The sequence below is a fragment of the Merops nubicus genome, unplaced genomic scaffold (genome assembly GCF_000691845.1).
Source record: "Merops nubicus isolate BGI_N331 unplaced genomic scaffold, ASM69184v1 scaffold14131, whole genome shotgun sequence".
Classification (NCBI taxonomy): Eukaryota; Metazoa; Chordata; class Aves; order Coraciiformes; family Meropidae; genus Merops; species Merops nubicus.
This window is the reverse complement of record NW_008589084.1, coordinates 895-21,096: the sequence shown is the minus strand read 5'-3', so window position 1 is coordinate 21,096 and position 20,202 is coordinate 895. Positions and strand designations below refer to the sequence as shown.

Here is a 20,202-nt window from a genome sequence, read left to right as displayed (position 1 = left end):
TTTCCTCTCAAAACAGCCATAAAGGTTATTGCACTTAGCAGAATTTTTGACAACATAAAGACATGGCTACTCATAAGCTCACATGAAAAAAAAGATTGAATATGGATGTATAAATTGCACACCTCTCTACAGCCATCGCAGTTTACCTGAAAGAGCAGATTAACTGACATGCAGGCAAAAATGGGTCTGTTTTATGCAGAAATGTTGCTGTACCATTTAGAACCTTTGATATAAATTCTCCTTCTGAACCATCTGGTGAAGATGATCCCTTAGGTGCCCAGTAGAGTGTGAATTGGTCTTATGCCTTTAAGGAGCTTTGTTATTACCGCAAACTTTCTCACTGAATTTTTCACAGGCCACGTTCCTGAGTGCTTTGGTGCATATCCACATTACTGGTTTGGCTAGCAGTGGCAGCAAATGAGAAGGGTTTTCTTATACAGCTTGCGACTGCTGGTGGCAAAGGACAGTTACATAAAGGACTCAGGGAGATGTTTCCAGCTCTAACTTCAGAGCCTCACCACGGAGCTACAATTAAAATCTCATTGTGTCTTAAAGACATTGTCATGTTTTGGAAAGAAAACTCAAGACCATGGAAAAGCTGCTATTGATTGCAAGGGGGACAGTGTTTGACAACGGAGGTGTCTCTGCCTGGTGGAGTGAATTGAACAACATGGGGAGAGTTGACTGAGTTATCCAGAACAAAGCCTGGAAGTAATTTTTCACTTGTAAATTTAAAAGCATCTCTCTCCAATTTTTGAATAAAAACTAGAGGCAACACAGCCCAAAGAAACAGTGCCCTTCCTATGGTGTTTTGAGCTTCCAGTGTCAGTCCAGGGCTGAAGTGAAAGCAAGACATTGTTCACGGTGTATCTGAAATCAGCAGAAATGAAACTTATCCTTGATAGTGTACTAATTAAATCGATTTCAGTTGGGGGTGGATTTGCTCCATCATGTCCAGTTAAAGAAAAAAAATGACAAAGTAAATGAAAAAAAGAATTATATTACTAGTGATTTCCCAGGTAGCTCCGTGCCATCCCATTCCTTTAAGTGAAAGGGTAGTCCTTCAAGGTTAGCCAGACCAGTGTACTGATATGCAAGAGATAATGAAGCAGAAGCTGTCTGTTTTTCTAATATGTACATTAAAGGTTGGCTGCTAGGACAGCTACTAATGGAAGTATTCTTGGCCCCAGCTTCTGTTTGATAGATTAATGTTATAGTCATATAAAAGGTAAATGGATAGAAATACTCAAATTCATTGGAAAATGCAACTTCTACTTAAATGTAAGGACAAATGCAGTATATGCTATGCAGTGTATATGACATTTGTATTTAATAAGAAAAGTAGTTTTAATGGTTATTTGTATCCCAGCCCTTATTCGATGCTGTACTGAATGCAGGATACAGTGTTTGTCTCCAAAGAGTGATAAGGCGAGTTCTGCAGTCCTGGCTTTCCTGAGAAAGTGTTGCAGGTTCAATTATTGAGTTTACAGCAGGTTTATCAGTATTCCTTCTGATCCTCTTAGCTATTATTTCACATTTACCATCATTTCCCGAACTCTATTAATTAAAAAAAAAAAAAAAAACAGTTTTAAAAACTTAAGCATATAATTAGATTATACTTATTTTGGATCAAATGAATTTGTATTAAATATTTCAGATCCTGTAGTAGAATAAATACTTAAATATTTCCTCAAAGGAAGAAATCCATTGTGCATAAAGATATGGTATTTGCAGATATGATGCAGAATTAATATGCAATACAAAACATTTAAAAAAAAAAAGAGGAGAGCACACAAGCCTTGCAGCAGTGTGGTACATAACCATATTCACCATGGACTCTTGTATCTTGTACTATATCTAATTAGATACATTTCATTAATTGGTGATCTCTTTCGCACCCTTCCTTTCTTTTTCTAAACCAAGAAAGGAAAGGAAATGAGCCCATTCTGTGACTGAGAATTTCCCATTGGGAAATTGGGAGTGGTCCTAAGAGGACAGCTTGTTTCTCAGGCTATTTGGGCAAGGCAGCTGGGCTTGTTTCAGCCTGCAACTGTTCTTGACTGAATTTTTAGCATACCAAGGGCCAGCAAACTTCTCATATTGTTTTCAGGATGCCCAAAGCTACAGCAGGTCTCTGCCCAGTGTGAGTTAAATGCTGCATAGCAGACAAGTATTTTCTTGCTGTGCTGGAAAAAAAGGGCAGGTGAAACTTTATTAATAGTGTCTGCTTCAACAGTGAGGCTGGGAAGAGTGTTATATCTTCAGGGAGCTGGGATTCACAAGTTCTAAAGTCTTCTCACTGCTTACTTTTTCATTTATCAGCTAAAATCACAGTTCTATGTGACTGGTAATCTCTTTGAGATGTGAGGCAAAAGCTGTATTTCATATCAGACAAATATCTTTCCAAAGGCAAATCAATTAATTATTTTTATTCAGTTGTGAAAATATACATGCTGATAGGTGAGGACAGCAAAAATGAAATGTTGTTTAGCTTTTGTATGTTTGGTGTGGTTTTTTTTTTTTACACTGGAGATCTCTATTTCGATTTCTAAAACACTGCTGAAATTGCCTCGTTTCTGTAAAAGCCCATTTTCCTGCCTTACCACTCTTCTGTGTGGTACAACTAAAAGTACCACACAGTTTACCAGCTATAGAAGAGCTTCCCCCATTTGAAGTCTAAGTCCTAACACTTCTGTGACATTAAACATACAGTTTTGCTCAGCTCAGCCAGGACTGTGGGTAAAGACTCTTCTCTCAGATATGAATGACATCCCTGTATATCATCAAATGCTGAGTGTCTTGAAATGCCACAAAACTGTTGCTTTGAATTTGTGACTCAGAAAGCTGTCTTGACAGGAATTTGAATAGCCTGAATGGTTGTTGCTTTGTGCTTCTCATGGCCGTGACTTGAGTCCAACAGCAGAAATGTTTTGTACTGTGTTTACCACTTACCTCTTTGCTTTAGAAATAAATCCCTCACTTTTTCCCCTGTGATTCCTTGAAAAGTATTTTGCTTTCTGAGACCAAACTTAAACTCTGTGCAATATGAAAGGATAAATGACCAGGTAACCAGCTGTCACCTTGTTGCTGTTAACACCTTTTAGTCTAAAAGATTTCACAAAGAGTTTAAAAAAAAAAAAAGTCCTGCCAGGAGGACAAATCATTTAGAAAGCACAAGCCATATAAATGTCTGTGAGATGTACCATTGCTTACACCCAAGCCCTGCAAATTCTCTTAACGATAGCGTTGACCATGTGAAGCAAAGAGAACAAGGTCCCTATTCTGTAATGTCACCCCTTAATCAGCAGGGGCCCTCTCTTTTGGCTGATTCAGTGTGGGTCATGTTGTAATCCTGCGTGGCAAGGGGAGCTATTTATAACTTCCCAAACCCTAAATGAAGTACCAAAGTCAGAGGATGGTCTCTGTGGATTACTTACACAGTTTGCAGCTTGAGACAAGCTCCTCCAGGAGATGATTTAATACACACAAGTTAGATGCTGCTAAGTAAAATATGTGAATACTCTCTGGGATGACAGCACAACAGCAAAGCAATGACACTGCTCACTGGAGCATCTGCAGTTTGGCCACTTGCTTCTACAGTGACTGTAACTGAAAGTGCATTTAGGATTCTGGATAAAAGACAAGAGCCCAGTAAAAAAATCAGCATTGTTATTAGTCTTTACTTACCTGGAGTTAAATCGGGTTCATATAAACAAGAGGTGTGGACCTTAACACAGCTGGGGCTGCACCTGTAGCAGAGTGGCTTGGTAAGAAATGAAATTTGACATGCAACCAGAACTGTCCTGCTTGGGCATAAGGCCACAGACCCTCCAGGCAGACCTGCCTTGTCCCTGCCCCCAGGCTCTGTCCACATTTCAACCAGCACTGTACAGTGGTAATGCCCAAGCTCATTTTAAATGAGCAGGGTCAGGCTGCGGGGTATCTGCAGCATATCTATCTAGATACAGCTCTGCAGCGTAGTGCACTTGGCTGCCCCACGAGTGAGAGATGAGAACATATCCACCATACACCCACCACAGAGAAGGACTGTAAGAAGCTGGGGCATGGAAACCTGCTGTATTAGCCACCTGGGTGGTGTGACTTCCCAATAACCAATATCATATATAATGCTAAGTTAGATTTGTTACTGCATGAATAAAGGCAGAAGGGAAGGAAGGCCAGTAACATCTTGCCGTGGATTGCGTAGTGCTTCCCAGTATGATACTGGCCCAAGCCCCTGTAGTGTGTGTGATAGAGGCATCCCTCCGGTATGTAGAGCTGTCAGGTGCTGTTGCTTTCTTCTGGACACAGAGGGAACCTGGTCTCCTCCTTGTGTGGTGTTTATTTTCCATAAGGCTTAGGAAGGGAAGGGTGACAGTTCATGTCCAGACAGTGAGGAAATGACCAAGAGCTGACAAGTGGTTCTGGGTCCCACAGTTTAGACATGCCCACATAATACAAACATAATACAAACAGCTCTGTGTCCCAGTTTGCCCCTCTGATGTTCAAATGGGCACTCAGTAGAAATCATGATCAAGTTCAGTGGCAGCAAAGAGGTCACACAACTGTAGGGACAATTAACTTGAAAATGTTTAGAAATCTTCAGTGAATTACTGCTGCTTTTCTTAATCCCTTTAGGACTATTTTTAAGACTAATCAAATTCCACATCCTACATGTTACCAGAGTACCAACTGGTAGCAAAGCCTGCAGCTGTATGCCAGTCCTATACTAACTGATCAGTGCTATCTTTAGAGTGCTCTGCAGGCATTAGTTTCTTCAACCAAGACAAAGTCCATTCTTCAAGTGGTTTTTTAGCGGGAACACGCTGGGAGATGGTTGCAAACAGTGAAGAAAGTGGGCGAGTCAAAGACAGCCAGAATATCTCCATTCAGACATGCAGAAACCACAGGCAGAGTTTTAAATTTACTTGAAAATAGGGAAGGGAAGGATGCAGAATCACTGCATTGCTGTCACTGCAGTCATGAGAGCGGCAGGCTTTCCACACGGGCCTGAAACTATGGGAGTGTGAAGGGGAAGGGAAGTGCACCCATGGGGGACAGCCTTGAAAACACATACTAGACAGACAATAGCTACAAATTATCTTAATGCGAAGTTTTCATTCATTACCTCAGGTACAAGAAAGCAAGTGTCCTGGGCCATCCCTAATGTTATTGCACGCTGCAGCCTCAGGAAAGGAGCATGGCACTGCTTCAGTACACAGAGGCAACTGCTCACCCACACTGTGCAGCAGATATCCTCTTGGGAGGGCGAAAAGAGGCTTGCTTCTGTCAGCAGAGAGGTGCTTTATTTCCCAGGCTGATGAAGCAGCATGTTAAGAAGCAAATGTAGGGTGAGGTGACAGGGTTGCATCGTGGCACGGAGCAGTTCCTCTCATGTAAGTTGAGTGGAATTCCTCTGACTCATGCCAGTAAGAGCAAGAAGGGCCAGAACCTGTAACAACGGTAGAGAATCAGGAAACTGAAAAAACCTGCTGGAGACCAAGCACCTGATCTGGATCTTGGTTACACTTATGCAAATCAGCTGTGGCTCCAACAAAATCAATAGCTGCAAGTTAGCAATAAATGAGCAAAATACCAGATCCAAAACAGCCAGACTTCTGCTTTTGTTTTAGATAAAATTATAGATATCATTTCTGTAGGGATAAGCACTCTGCAGGGAGATGCGTATTTTTGGCTCATTCTACCTGAGAAGGCAATATCCTTCAGCTGTACTTCTAAAATGTCCAGCCTATACTCTGACACATTTGCTTCTCATGATTCAGTATGAAGAATGAAGACATTTGATCTGCCTATGTGATATCAGCACTGTTCTTTTTTAGGGACAAAAGCATAGAGGACATTCAGATATTGCTGTAATTAGTAATATAGAATTCAGGTGAGAGAGAAAGGTATTTTAGAACTGCTCATTCCTCAGTTTATAGTTAATTTGCTGAAGATACTCTGCTTTTGTAATGGCTAATGTATTGTGGTGCCTGCGCATAGTTAAAACCCTTTAAAATCTGATCTGTAGTATTTGACCATAGCAGGAGAACCTTTCACAGCTATAAATACTCATAAATGCTAATTAACTATGTTTTAATGTTTTCAACAGAGATAAAGATTGCCTAAAAATATGGGAATCGTTAAAGCATGCATTCATTTACAAGAATCCCTGTAATATGACATCAGAAGATTATCAGCCTTTAATGGAGTTAGCAAGTCATCCTATTCCCTGTAACAAGGTAACAGTACCATGCGTGGTGGGCTGCTTAGGTGGGATTGTTGTGGGATGGTATGTCTGTGCAGTGCTCTGAGTGATGGGATCTTGTCCCTAAGGATTGTGAGGGTCTGTAGGTTGGCAAGGATGATATTTTGCTCTTGCAGTTACCATCTTTGGACCTCAGTAAGCCTGTTCATTCTCTCTCACTGGAAATCATCCTTTTATAAGGCTTGCCTCAAACCTACTGAGGTCATCCTGAGGAAGTGATGGTTATGTCCCTGTTCCTTGAGCATACAGGTCTCTGTAAGCAGCACGCTTCCGTGCTGTAGAGGGACACTGCTTCCAAAAAGCTGCTCTGCCATGTGGAGTTCAAAAGCACACAACAAATTAGGTATATCTCCTATGAGGACAAGTTAAAATCTTTCTTTCAAAGTGCTTTACAAGGTGAATGTGTCCATTTCCACAAAAAAAAAAGTAACCACCCCAGAAGATTCTGGAAACAAGAGTAAGAACTCACTCACTACGGTGAACTTTCAGCACTTTAGTGAAAACTAAAATTCCTTCATTATCATGAAAACTTCTTGGGTTTCTCCAGGAAAATCTCCTGACCAGCTCTAGTTATAAGTATCACTTATTAGACACTGTATCTTATTTCACAGTCACTGTTTTGGAGCAAGACAAATGACCTCGTTCATCGTTACACAAAATCCAATCAAAATTTTCTTACTTTGGAGGACACCTTGTTGGGTTATATGGCTGACAGGATTTCTTGGTGTGGAGACCCCTCTGCCCCAGGTAATATGTCTTAGATTTTTTGCAAAACAAATATGAACACTAGAATTCCAGATTATTCTTTTCTCATTTATATCTAGATTTAAACACAATCCTTTTCACGTACACTTTTATTGTAATTTGGTTTAAAATCTTAACTGCGTTTCTGTCCCATGTTTAGAAGACTGAAAATAATACTTTGGTCTCAGGTAGATTTAAAAAACACAGCTTTGGCTGTTATTAAAACACCAAGTTGCTGCTTGGAATGATGGTCATATCTAGCCCTCTTTACCTAGAGTACTCACTTCCTTCCTGTGACTTTTATGGGACAAACTGCAAAACAAGAATGCCATTTAAAAAGATCCTGGCCATAGGCAGTCAAGTGGTGGGGGCAGCATGTAGGTGCCCTGGAGTTGTTCCTGCCCATCTGATTCCCAGGTTAGTGCTTAAGGATAGCAGCCTCTAAACTGGGCTGAAATTACTGAAAATGTTGGGCAAAGTTTAGTTTTTCAGTGCAATTGGACAACATCTGTCAGGAGCCAACCTGTTTCTCATATTTAGGATTACATGTTTTTCCTTCTCAGTTTTCTGCAAATTATTTGCTTACAGGGCTTGGAGCTGCCTTCCTGAAACTGTGTGAGCAAACAGGAAGACCTTTGAATACATGCAAATTCCTTTTCCTCTTAGAACCCTTTCCTCACATAACCTTCTTGCTTAAGTAGGGAGCAGATCTTCTGCCATCGTTAGTCAGCTCTCGAAGCCAATAAACATTACAACAATATTCATTCTAACCTTAACTCTTCTGTAAACATATTTCTTCTCAGGAATCAACTACGAATCTTGTCCAAAACGAAGTGAATGTGAAAGCAACCCTGGCTCTGTATTCTGGAGAATGGCATCCAAGATGGTAAGGGCTAGAATAAATCCCCACAAATTCAAGAATGTTGGAAGGCACTGAATTCCTGGCACTGCCAAAAATGTGAATTTGCATGTTGGACTTAAAACATGAAATAGTAAAAGTTCACCTGAGTTTTAGCTTCAGGTGCTAAAAATCATAGCATTGGAAATTTGTATTTCCAAGGTCCCATATTTTATGTACAATATTTAACGTCACTGTAGTTTGGGCGTTCTTATTTCTGGACCAGGACTGTGCACCAGTGTCTAGAACAACACTTGGCAGACAGCTGGAGTTTTGCAAATAATGCTTACAATAATAATAATCACCACCTTAATTAAATCACAGGACTGTAATTGCTAAAATAAAATACATTTTAGCACGTTAATGTTGAGAGCAGTGCCCAAATTGGCACAGAAATTTTCCAAGCAGCTGACAATCCCCTTGCACCTTCCCAGCATAAACCTGAAGGGCACATCCTTCCACAGTGGTACCTGGCAAGGTTCCTACGGTGCACCCACCGGCATGAACATGCCAATTGCCATCCCATGAATGAGAGCCTGCTAGTCTGAGTTAAGCTGTCAGCCTGGCTTTGCTGAATCAGTACTTTACAGAAACAGACTGCGAGAAAAGAAAGTGCTCTCCCGTATCAGTTTAATTTTATATGTCTCTCAAGACTTCACCCTTGATAAGACGACTAGTAGATGACTGCCTGAGTGGAAAACAATCATTCCTGTATGCTTCAACTCTCATGTCTCTAAGAAAATGTCTACTCACCACCAAAACAATTAATTTGTGGGTAAAACTAGTATACGTAAGTTTTCCAAGCTCAAAACAGTTTCTATGTTCTTACTAATCCCCTCAGTTCCAGAGTCTAGGATGGATAAACCACCATGCCAAGTCAGGTTTGGTTGTCTGCAGGCTTTCTAGTCCAAATAAATGTAAGATCTACTAAAATTAATACTTATTACATTAGGAAGTTACATATAGTGAAACTTTCCTGTGACTTCACAGTTCTCACGATCTGAGTTTGAGCTACACTGTTTAGAGGTAAGAGGACTTGGAAGACTTGATAAGTATGGTCAGATGTATTGAGCTTTTAAAAAAATTGCCTTACCAGTGGATTATATATCTACAGTGGGTACTTTATATTGTAACCTTAGTAGTCTTTAAATACTTGGACATGAGTTCTGAAGAGTAAAAGAGCAGTGATTACATTATCCAGTAATTTAAAAATCAAACAAAAGTCAGTGATGAGTTTTACTAAAACCACTGGGAAGAAAAATCCCAAGCCACAAAATAACACAGAGCATGAGTCACAAGGTAATGAATAAACAATTGTTTGGGTGTCCTCAGACTAGTGGTACCTCTGTTCTGGCTCATCCTCACGACCCGAGTTGAAGCAGTCTGAGGTTTATTCCAAGTCACTACAGCCCTGTCAGACAGCTGTAGCTGCTGGCGCTCTGGAAAGCCCCAGACTGAAAGCAGCAGTGACAGCAAAGTTGCTGTACCCGTCCCATGCACCCTCAGACTGACAGGTCATAGCTGTCTAATGCAGCTTTATCACAGGCTTGCCATAGCCTTTAGAGGCTGGGTTTTTTTTCCACTGACAAGTTCTGCAAAAATATTGGCCAGATCCTCTACTTGCATAAGTCAGTTCTGATGACATCAAAGAAGTCACAGTAATTTCCACAGGCCTCAGGTCTGATGTGGCACTGTATGTAGTGTCAGAGTATAATGTCCATTTGCTTTGTTCAGTTTGCAGAGGCAGCATGTGGCGTGGTTCAAGTGATGCTCAATGGATCAGTAGAAGCTGGAGCTTTCAGGAACAGCAGGTGTTTACTCAGCCATGTTTCTTTGGGGTCTGCATGCTGGTGAATGTGTCTCTGCCAGCAACTCCCAGTGCAGAATGGATATTGGTGAAATTACCTAGAGGTCTAAAGCATTGACTATTTTAGAGCTGATTCACTTATCTCCTCCTCTACAGTGACTGTAATTGCAATCCTTCAGAGGCTGTGGTATCCAGTATGCTCTTACTGCACAAAGCAACTTCATTACTACAGCTTATTAATTACATATGAATTATACATTTCTAGCTGTTCATGGAGCTGGCTGGATTTTACCCCTTCAAGCTGCACTTCTTTAGACTACCTGGCTGGAATTGCAGTCTTGAATAATATTGAAGGGTGAAGAATATGCTGGTCAGGGGAACAGCCGTGCTCATTTCCCTTGCACCAAACCAAATCAGCAGTCAATAAGCCAGACAGGAGAGAAGGCACTAAAGATTAAAAAAAAAAAATCAGCTTGTTTCAGTCTGCAGACAGCTTCAGATGTTCTCCTGGAAGTGAAATAAGAATAGTCAGAAAATATTTTACCATAAGGCAATTAAATAGTCTGCAAATCTATTGGAAAGATAATGTCCTTTCAATGAGAATAACAGCAACATTAGTAATCACTAGAACTTGGGAAGCATACTCTGTAGGTCTTTCTCAGATAACTAAGAATATTTTTATTTTTCATGTCTCATTCTTACAGCATCTTTGGAAGTATTGAGATATTTAATCTAAATCCAGATAAAGTTTCTGCGGTACACATTTGGGTTATGCATGACATCGGTGGACCTCAAAGGTAAGTCACAGCAGTATGAAACAATGAGCAGCGTGTAGAAGTCAGACGGTGCAGCTCAGTTCTGACAGGTGACCATCTAACAGTGACACTGGGTGAAACCTGCCCACAAAACCTGCTCACTTTACTGCAAAGAATAGCATTTGTACTGTTGTTTTCTTGAGTATAATTTTTAGGTACTGCTGAACAGTTGTAGCTAAAACACAATGACATTGTCCTTGATTTCAAGGGGTCCCAGGACTTTTAAATTAATTCCAAAGCCCCTGAGCTCTACAGACCATTATTATGGATGCAGCACTGAAGTCACAGAGCTGGTTACATTTGCAATGGCAAGCTGGAAAATATTTTGGTCCACAGCAATAACAATTATGCTCAGCAGAACCATTTTGCATAAAATAATTTCAAATCGTGGAACAGATTTCTTAGAGAGGTTATGGAGTCTCTATCTGTGGATGTATTCAAAACTTGACTGGGTCCTGGGCAACCTGCTCCAGCTGACACTGGGTGGACTACATCTCAAGCAGTTTCTTCCAACTTAAATGATTATGTGATTTTTAATAACAGATCTGTAATTTAAATGCTTACCATGGAATTGCCAATACCAGAACAGTGACCTGAAATCGCATCTGAGCCTTTCTGAGTGACCTTTTTCATCCCAACCAGATTAACTTGCAGATCTGTCACATTTCAGGAAGCCTCATGCTCAGTGCCTTTGACCCCTAATCTTCAGAGTTGGTTCTGTGGTACGCATGGTTATAATGGACTGTCATGGTTTCCCCCGTTCCTGAGGGCACCCCATGGCAGAGGCAGCAGCTTTGATGCCATGTGTCAGGAAGCAGGCTGTGGGATGCTGTGCAGCTCCGGAATGAGCGTGGACCCAGCAGAGCCCCTTGCTCTGGCAGCTCTGCTGGCTGACACAGCACCAGCTCTGATTTCCCAACATCGGAAAAGCCATCATGCACCTCCTCAACAGCCCCCTGCCCTGCCCACCCTCTCAACACATCCCTCTCCTGTGCCAAGTTCACGGCAGTTTCCTTTTTATTTTCTACTTACTTCCAGGGAGGGCGTGGGTCTTCTGCTGACCACCTGCCCAATATACAATGATATTAACAGGCAGACCAGCAGCCAAACTCCTCCCACATCACGCGCCAGAGATCCAAAGTGCCAGACAGCCAGAGGGAGCACTCACCCACTGCAGTGAACACAAAGAAGGGAGTAGGCCAGGCAAGGAGCCAAGCCAGGAGTCCAGTTATGGAGTAGGGAACCCAAGGAAAGCTTCATGTTCTGGCCCTGCCATCCTGGGAGCGCTGCTTGCTATGAAGAGTCAGGGAACCCTTCCAACAGCCAAAAACCACAGACAGCACATAGACAAACCTTCCAACTACACTGCAAGCAGTCAGCTCTTATAGAGGTGCCTTCTTGCCCCGCCTCCTCCCAAGTTAATGTAGAAGGTGGGGGCACCTGGTGATGATCTCCTAATCAGTTCCCACCCAAGGCTGGCCAGAGCCTGGGTGAAAACCAGTCAGGAGGGTCTTGCCCAGTTATGGACATTATCCATATGCCAACCCTCCTTCAGGCCTGGGGCTTTAAACCCCAGCACTTCAGGAGAGTAGCTCTAACAACATGTATTCCTTTTATTTTCTGATTTGTATGCAATGTTCAATCAGTGCTAACACCTGGCAAAGTCTAGTGAACAAATAAAAGTTGGCTGTTTTCCACTAATGCTGTATGTTGGGAACCAGGTTTGCCCCAATATTGCATTATTGCCCTGATGTGTGTCCTATATTCTGGACCAGGAGATTATTTTTATTCCAAGGCAACAAATCTTTTAAAGTGTCTCTGCCTGTGTCTGACATTTGTCAGTCCTGTCAGTAGAGCTTTGGGCTATTTCAAGTAAATTAAGCATAGAGATAAAGATCTCAAAGTTATGACATTGCTACATGCTTCATGAAACCATTAGCTGGATGGAAAAGAAATACACAGGTTAGAGCTCCTAGCAATCGAGAAGTGGTTGAAACAGCCCTTTGTCAAAAAAAGAGTAGCAGCAGGCACAGATTGAGTCAAACAAATAGGAGATGCTCATAGCCTGCTTCCTCCCATGTATTCTGTCTGCTTCCACTTAGCTTATGTCATACCTGGGACTTCGATGCTGGTTTTCATGATTGGCCATTTCTCATCACACAGAAAACTTGATGCCTTTGTCCTTCCACAGATGTGAATAAGCCCTATAAGGTTCTCCTGTGGATGGAGCCCACCAGCAGCTCTGGAGCAGTTCTAGATCACACTGAGCTGTGAACAGAACCAAGTTGTTTCCCACAGATATTTTCCTGCACAAAATTCTTGTGCAAGATGCACAGCTAAACATCACAGAGGTTCTACCAGCAGAGGCCCAATGGTAGCCAAAACTCCACAAGTCCAGTGGACTTCACAGCACACTAGCAAACAAGCTTTTAAAGACTCCTACCTGAAAGAAAGCAAAGTGACATGGTATGGAGTTTAGCTGAGCTTCTTGTACACACAAAGAACACAAGTAATGAAAGACTTTTCTCTCCAGTGAATCCTGCTCAGGGCATTCCATAAGGAGGTTAAAAAGCATCTTAGAAGAACGAAACTTTAAGATCACTTGTGAAGACAATTACAGGTAATTGCCTGCTTTTATTAGTGACAGCTTGTTAGCCTAAAATTACTAATGCATCTCCCTCTTGACTTAATACAGGTTTACATCAAGCTAGAGCAGATTCCCCGCTTAACTGCTATCAAATCCCTTTAACGTGGCTGTGTGCATCTCGGGGGCTTCCACTCATGTAGCGAACCTTGTGTTGGCTGGATCTGGGACTTGCTTTCTTCTCTGCACTTGCCGTTAAATATGTTCTGTTGCCTTCAGGGGGAGCAATCCAGCTTCCTTCAGCTGATTTTTCCTCTGACTTGGCTTTTGCCTAGAGTGACCAGAACCAGATAGGCAGCTTTCCTCCGTGCTGCGTGCAGATAACACAGTGTGGCAAGGACGGTCCTTACATCCTTTGCTGTAGTTTGAGCTTGCTTTCTGTCCAGCTGCTTTGACACAGAATGGGGCGTGAAACATGATAAGCATTATTAATTACTATAATTCAGCATTATCAGGAGAGAAAAACAGCAGTCTGGGAAACAGCAGCCCAGGTTCTGACTTGCCTGAAATCTCCCTCTGCCTGCTGAGGAGATACAAAATCCTGAGACCTTTTATCCATCTGTGTAGGTTCAGAGACCTTCACACAGAGCAAAAGTGTTCTTTAGTGCCATTAGAGAAGCAGCAAAGGTTCAGTATTACTCTTATCTTTCAGGAACAGCTTTTCAGGGTGAAGGACTCATGCCTGGATAAGAACATTTCCAAAATAAACAAAAATTTCTGTAAGCTACTGAATTTGTGACATTAGTTTTAAATAAGGAAAAACTGGTCTGCAAAGGAGACAAATGTTTTATCTGGTGATAGGATTTTAATCCAGAAGGCAGAGCAATATATTCAAGTTTAAGTATTGCTGAACCTGATTAATGGGTGCTCTGCACATTGTGAAAAAAAAATAACACTGGTGTGGTGCATAAATCGTCCAAATTGTGATGCTCGTGTACTCGCTTTCTCTTTGGGTAAATGCAGCTTTTAACCAGCACTCCCAGGACCTGTAAATAGGTACAGATTATTTCAGCCTATGATGAAATAAGGCAAGGGGCCAGGGAGGAAGGTAAGACACATAGCGGCTTAGATCTCTGGTGGCTCATTGTGAGGAGAACCCTGTAACACATCATGAGTCTTTGACACACTCGTTGCTGTGGGTCACAACTTGCTTCATAAGATAGAGTAACAAACAGGGCTTTTTGTCAGAGCTCTGCTAACATACAGAAACAACTGTGTAGGCCAACACGGGCAATTAATTTTACTATTTTATATACAAAGCAATAATAAAATAAGCCATTTATATGTGTGTTAAAACTCCTCAGGATAGACTGTGTATGTTAGTTTCACTCCCATGAAGTCATTGCAAACAGAACCGTGTGGGTCCATATCAGCTGAGCATCTGACCTTTCATGCCCATAGCAATTGATGCTGATCATTTTCTCTCGCTTTTGTGCACATCAGCAGTGTCTTCCAGACGTAATTTCAAAAATAGATTCACTGGATGGACTTCGAGGGAAAAATCTAATCATACCCTGACATTGTTAGCAACAGCTTTACGTTGTAGCAGTAAGGTCTACCACTGAGTAAGCAAGATGATGAACTTCCAGTAAGGCCGCAACTCCGTAATCTGTTCAAGAGATCTTAGTTCTTTTACATAATTATTTTTGTTATCACAGCATAGCTGACATGCTGTGAGTTCACACCCTACTTTATTTTGTACTTCACTTGCTTTTGTCCCTAGCATCTGTAAACACCAAAGTTACGTTTCTGCAGTGAGATCTAAAAACAAAATAATCCTAAGACTTCCACGTGATAGGCACAGATGTAACATGCACTTTGACTTTCACATTGCATTAGTAACTGTGGAGTTATTCTCTTGTACTTGCAAAGTGGTTACTAAATATTTGTTTGGTTTTTGTGTCTTATCAAAGGCCAGTTCAGCTCCTTCAGTGTGTGCACAACCCTGACCACACAGACTGCAGACTTTGCACCAACACTACGGCAACTCCATGAAACGGAGCCCTCCACTCTGCTGAAGACTTTCATTATTTGTGTGTAAAGCTGGAAAAGATGTGGCTACATAGCATAGAGTGATAAATGGTAGTGTGTGTACACAGTCCATAACCAGAAATCCTTGCTGCGATACTAACTGCCAAGTAGCAGGAGTTGATAATTTAGGTGTGATTACTGTGCACACACACGGACATACTATTCAGAGGGGCTGGGGCTGCGTTCAGTGGCTGAGGGCAGATGGGTTGCCCTGGCTTGCTCCCTCCTATACAGCTCCCCTTGTGCCCAGAGGCTCAGAGCAGGGGTTCCCTGGGGTGTGCACAGAGAAGCAGGAGACTGCAGCTGAGGCAGAGCTCGCCCAGGAGGCTGGATGGGAGATGACTGGAGCGTGCTGCTCTCTGCCTGCATCCCAGTGCAACATCCCTCGGAGGGGGACGTTGCCCCGTGGCACATGGAATAAGTCCTGCTTCTCCCAGGGACCATGGCACCGCTGAGCAGGTAAAGCAGAGGCAGAGTGGTTCATGCCTTTTAATAGGCATCATGGCAAGAGGCTGGTGGGGAAACAGCTGAGCTGAGCTGAGCCAAGAAAAAAACAGAAACCACTCAGAGGTTTGCCAGCATCTCTAACAATGAGTAGTAGTCAAGTGTGTAGCTGGGGAGAGAAAATAGCAAGACTGACTCAGACAACCCCATTAAAGTTATACTGGAAGCACCACTGCAATTCAGATTCCATTTAATTCTTAATATAGTAGTAAGGATAAACCTTCCAACTTTCATAAAATGTTCCTCAGGCCAAAATTTGTCTGTCCACTGGAACAGAGACAAACATCAAAAGGCTGCACAGTAAGGAGTCTCTCATGACCTCAAGAGTTTCTGAGGTGAAAGGTGATGCCTTGCAGTGTGCAGTTCACAAGCATGGACACGCTGTAGTACACCAAAACAGCAAGTTTCATCGACTTCCTTTGATTCCTGTTTTGCTGATCTCATATGCATAGTCAAGTGGAGTGTTTTTAACAAAACAAAGATCTGAGGCCAGCTTGTGGCTGCCGCTGTAGTGCCTTTGTGCAGTGCCGTTGACACTGAAAGAACAGCACAGGCTTTGCTACAGATGTACTGCTAGGTGTTGCAGTGCCAGCACAACCAGCAATTGCCAATTCATTAGGCAGACCGAGGTTTCAGTGATCCCACAGGCAGAAGGTTATAATGCTGTATGGTTTAGTGACTACTCAGAGTGTGAAGCATCCTTATGGAGCTATACAAGCTGGTGTAATTTCAAACATCTCCAGATAAACCTTTTCTCTACTGTACATAGGCCTGCACTGAGCATAGCTGGATCACACCCAAAACCTCACCCATAATGTTTACATTAAGTGAAATGTATTTTTATTTGCACTCTGTTATGTAACTTACTTAGATGCATTGATGCAGACACCAATACTTTCAAATAAGTTAGTTCTGACTATAGGTCAAGAGTGTGTTGTCATGCTCACTTATGTACCTCTTCTGTTGTAGTATAAAATGTTGACTTGTCAAATTGAGACTATAATAAAGTTGCTGATGGCAAACATTGTTAATTCAGTTTCACATTCTGCATAGCCTCAAACTAAACATGAAAATAAGCCGCTTCCTAAAAATGCCTCAGATTCAGCCAGTGTATGAAACTCTCCATATATGCGCCCAGGGAAAAAGAGAAGGCCTCAGGGCACGTCCTCCCCGGACTGTCCTCTTGCTACCTCACTGCCCATATTGTACAGCAAAGTCATTGCCTTTGCATGTGGCTGGAAGTGAAACATCCTGTGTCTTTATCTTCAACACCGCTGCCCAGATGTGTATGTTTTTGACAGCCATATTAAGAAAGGTGACTGCTCTTCTCTGTGATTACATAACAAAATGCTAAGAAGCAAATCTGTGATTTGAAAGCTGAGGTGCACACCTAACACAAGCAGCTGTGCTGGAGTGAGTGGCAGCTTTGTAACACAAGGGGTTGCATGAACATTGTCCCAAAAAGACTTTCTTTTAAAGGTATGTAAAATGGCACACTGTTACAGGGTAACTGGCAATAAACAGCGTTAAGGAACTGACTGAATTTGTGAATACCTTGTTTCATTCTGGCTGGTTATTCTGCTGCCAAGAAGGGCTGCAAATTTTGTGGATCTGCAGGTGAATGTACTAGGAAGAGGGTGCAGGACAGTAACGGCTCATTTGCTTTTCCTCTCATGAGCACTTGGAAAGGGAGAAGAGCCAGCCCATGTAGAGTGGCCATCACAGGCACTGTTTATGCCTCAGCCCCTTTCCCCAGTACCACTGCCACGGCCCGCAGAGCTTGGTGTTGTCGACTGTGTCCTGCTGCTTGCCCTTAAGGAGTGAGCATTAACATTGGCCAACTTTATTTGTTAGTACAGGTGTACTGTGAGGGTACATCTGACCCACTAACACACACTCTGCTCTGTGCTGCTTGTACTATATACATGGCAGAATACGAGTGAGATCATTTCCAACAAGCGTTTTTATTATCCATAATAATATTTGAAATGCCACGTAGACCTACCAGACAACTACCCTACTGCTCTGCTGAAAATTTCTGAACAAAACCACCTCCCTAAACCAATACAAAATTTCTGTCTTAAATTCACAGAAAACTAAATAAAAGGGAAAATAATCTATGGATTTTTTTCCACTACATGGAAGACACGTTTCTTAATGTAATTTGAAATGTGTTTGTGTTTGAAAACATGCTTTCAATCTCATGCAGCTAACCTCTGTCACAACTTGTCCAAGATAAATGGGCTAGCTTGTTGCTCCAGGCCTATAGCAAACATTGCCAAAGAACACTGCCCAGAAACTTGAGAGGAATCTGAATTATTGTGTGATAAAGTAATATCAATGTTATGCACTCCCAGAACCACATAGCGCTGGGAAAGTACTTCTGTGACTCCATTACCACAGCATTGCTGCTCCCCCAGTCTTTGATGTACTTAACCCAACAAGAGCCTGCAATTATTTAACTTATTTTTGAGATTAGGAAACGAATGAAATACAGTAAGATTTGTTCTCCTTGCTAGCCATTGCTTGGTCTTGTGTTTGATTTAAAACATGCCAGCCTGTCCTAGCATAAGGGGGCTCAAAGGCTGGTGTGCAAACAGCCCAAATTCTGTTTCAGCTCATACACCTCGTGTTTGCTTTAGGCTGACGCCAGGCAGCAGCCCCCATCCATCACTTCAGTCTCCCAAATCTCCCTGCAGTCACTCTTCAGGGGCCACTAGCTCTCCCCATTGCTTATGTGGGTGAAATATTGACGCCTCTGACTGTAGATTTAATTTAAAATAAAAGCCCTTATGAATCTAGAGAAAGATTTGAACACTGGAAGCAAAGATCTAAATGTGAAGGGCAATAAACCTCACCCTCCGTATCTATTCCTTTTCTCTTTTTTTCACATTGTGCTCCTTTTTTGGAGTCCAAAATTCTTAGTGCAGTGAGTGTAACAACCTATGGGGGAAAGTCTTGGGAGGGGGTTTTGATTGTTTGTGTGTGTATTGGCAGCATATAGTGCAGTGGATTGGGGTTCCCCTAGGCACCTATTAGCAGAGTAGCTTTGGGTGGGACTTGATGTAGCTGCAGCATTGCGGGGCCTGTCAGGCAGAGGCAGAAGTTTCTGCCTGCTGGAATTGCACTGCATTTCATGTGTGTCCCAGGGAAGACTTCCTGATACTCCAAACAGTGACTCTCAGACACTGTCTTACATGAAAGCCCTGTGGAAAGATTAGAGAAATGAGATCAGCAAGCCTTCAGGTAGGAAACCCTGCAAATAGCCTGCATCTCAGAAACCATTTTTTAATAACAAAATCATTTACAGGCTTAAGACAACAATCAGATGTCCCTTCTATTAAATAGCTTGAAAGAAGCAAGGCACTGGCTAAACCAAAGAAAACACTTTGCATGTAAAACATGAAGTCCGGTGAAAAGATATAAAAAAAAGTAGTATGGCTGAGTGACAGAAGCAAAAGCACAGAAAGTACAACAGGAGCTGCAGTAGCAGAAGAAAAAGATCTGTAAAAGATCTAGCTATGCAGTTCAATCAGTAACAAACATACTGCCCACATAGCTCTAGTCGTGGGGTGTACATCTACCTGTCCTCAAAGTCAAAGCCTCTGAGAGCTGTGCAGGCTTAAGCAGTCCCCATGCAGCCTTTCCAGTTCACTCCTCTGTCTTGCAGCAGCAGCAGCACAAATGTTTTATGATATTCCCGATGAACCAGGACAGGCAAATGAACTGGGATAATATTTTTTTTTCCCCTGCTTGGAAAGAAGCAAACCAAAACAAAACCAACCCAACAAACCCCCACTTCTATCTAGCTGGAAAAATGTGATTCAGTGGGAGTTTTTTGTTTCACAGTGTACACGTAGTCTCACTGCTGCTTTGTGCAGCTGGAGAGGGCAGCTGCCTGCTTGCTGTGCCTCCTTTCTTCTGTGGCACTGCTTGCCCAGGTGAGAAGAGCCCAAGAAACACACCCAGCAGCATCTGCTCCACAGCAGCACTTGTCACAGCTGCCTTAAATCTGAGTAATTTCACTGCTGGGGTTTGAGTGTGCATACAGGGAGAGGAGAGCATTAAAACCCATGCTAAACGCTTTAGGTAGGATCCACATAATTTAAGGTTAGTCACCTGATTGTACAGGCTTTTCCTATAGTCAAAGAGACAAACCTCCTGAAAGCAGTTATCTTGGTGTAGAGATCTGATAAGACAGTAGGGATGATGTGAGCTTCAGAATAAGCTTCTTATCTCTCTCCACTGACTATCAAAGTTGCCTAGATGATTAGCTCAAATTTATAAAATTAGCTTCCAGGTGGCTAAAGTTGCATAAAATGAATCCCAAACTTTGAATGTTTTCCTGTGAGAAATAATCCTAAACAGAAAAAGACATCTAAGCATCCTCTTACATACAGCAAATGAAAAGTTTCTGCAAAATATTTCACATCATAATTTCATAATTCATTTCCTGAGTATGCAGAGCCACAGTTCTAAAATTCGCTGACT

The 20,202-nt window shown here is 42.1% G+C and overlaps 1 protein-coding gene across 1 annotated transcript; it reads left to right on the top strand.

Moving 5' to 3' along the window:
• Positions 1-6,116: 6,116 nt before the first annotated feature.
• Positions 6,117-15,195, top strand: CD38 (CD38 molecule). Its single transcript, XM_008949469.1, has 7 exons — positions 6,117-6,242; positions 6,880-7,015; positions 7,816-7,898; positions 9,645-9,721; positions 10,422-10,514; positions 13,066-13,152; positions 15,090-15,195. Exons 1-7 carry the CDS (start codon positions 6,180-6,182, stop codon positions 15,169-15,171), a joined length of 621 nt encoding a protein of 206 aa, XP_008947717.1. The 5' UTR covers positions 6,117-6,179; the 3' UTR covers positions 15,172-15,195.
• Positions 15,196-20,202: the final 5,007 nt, after the last annotated feature.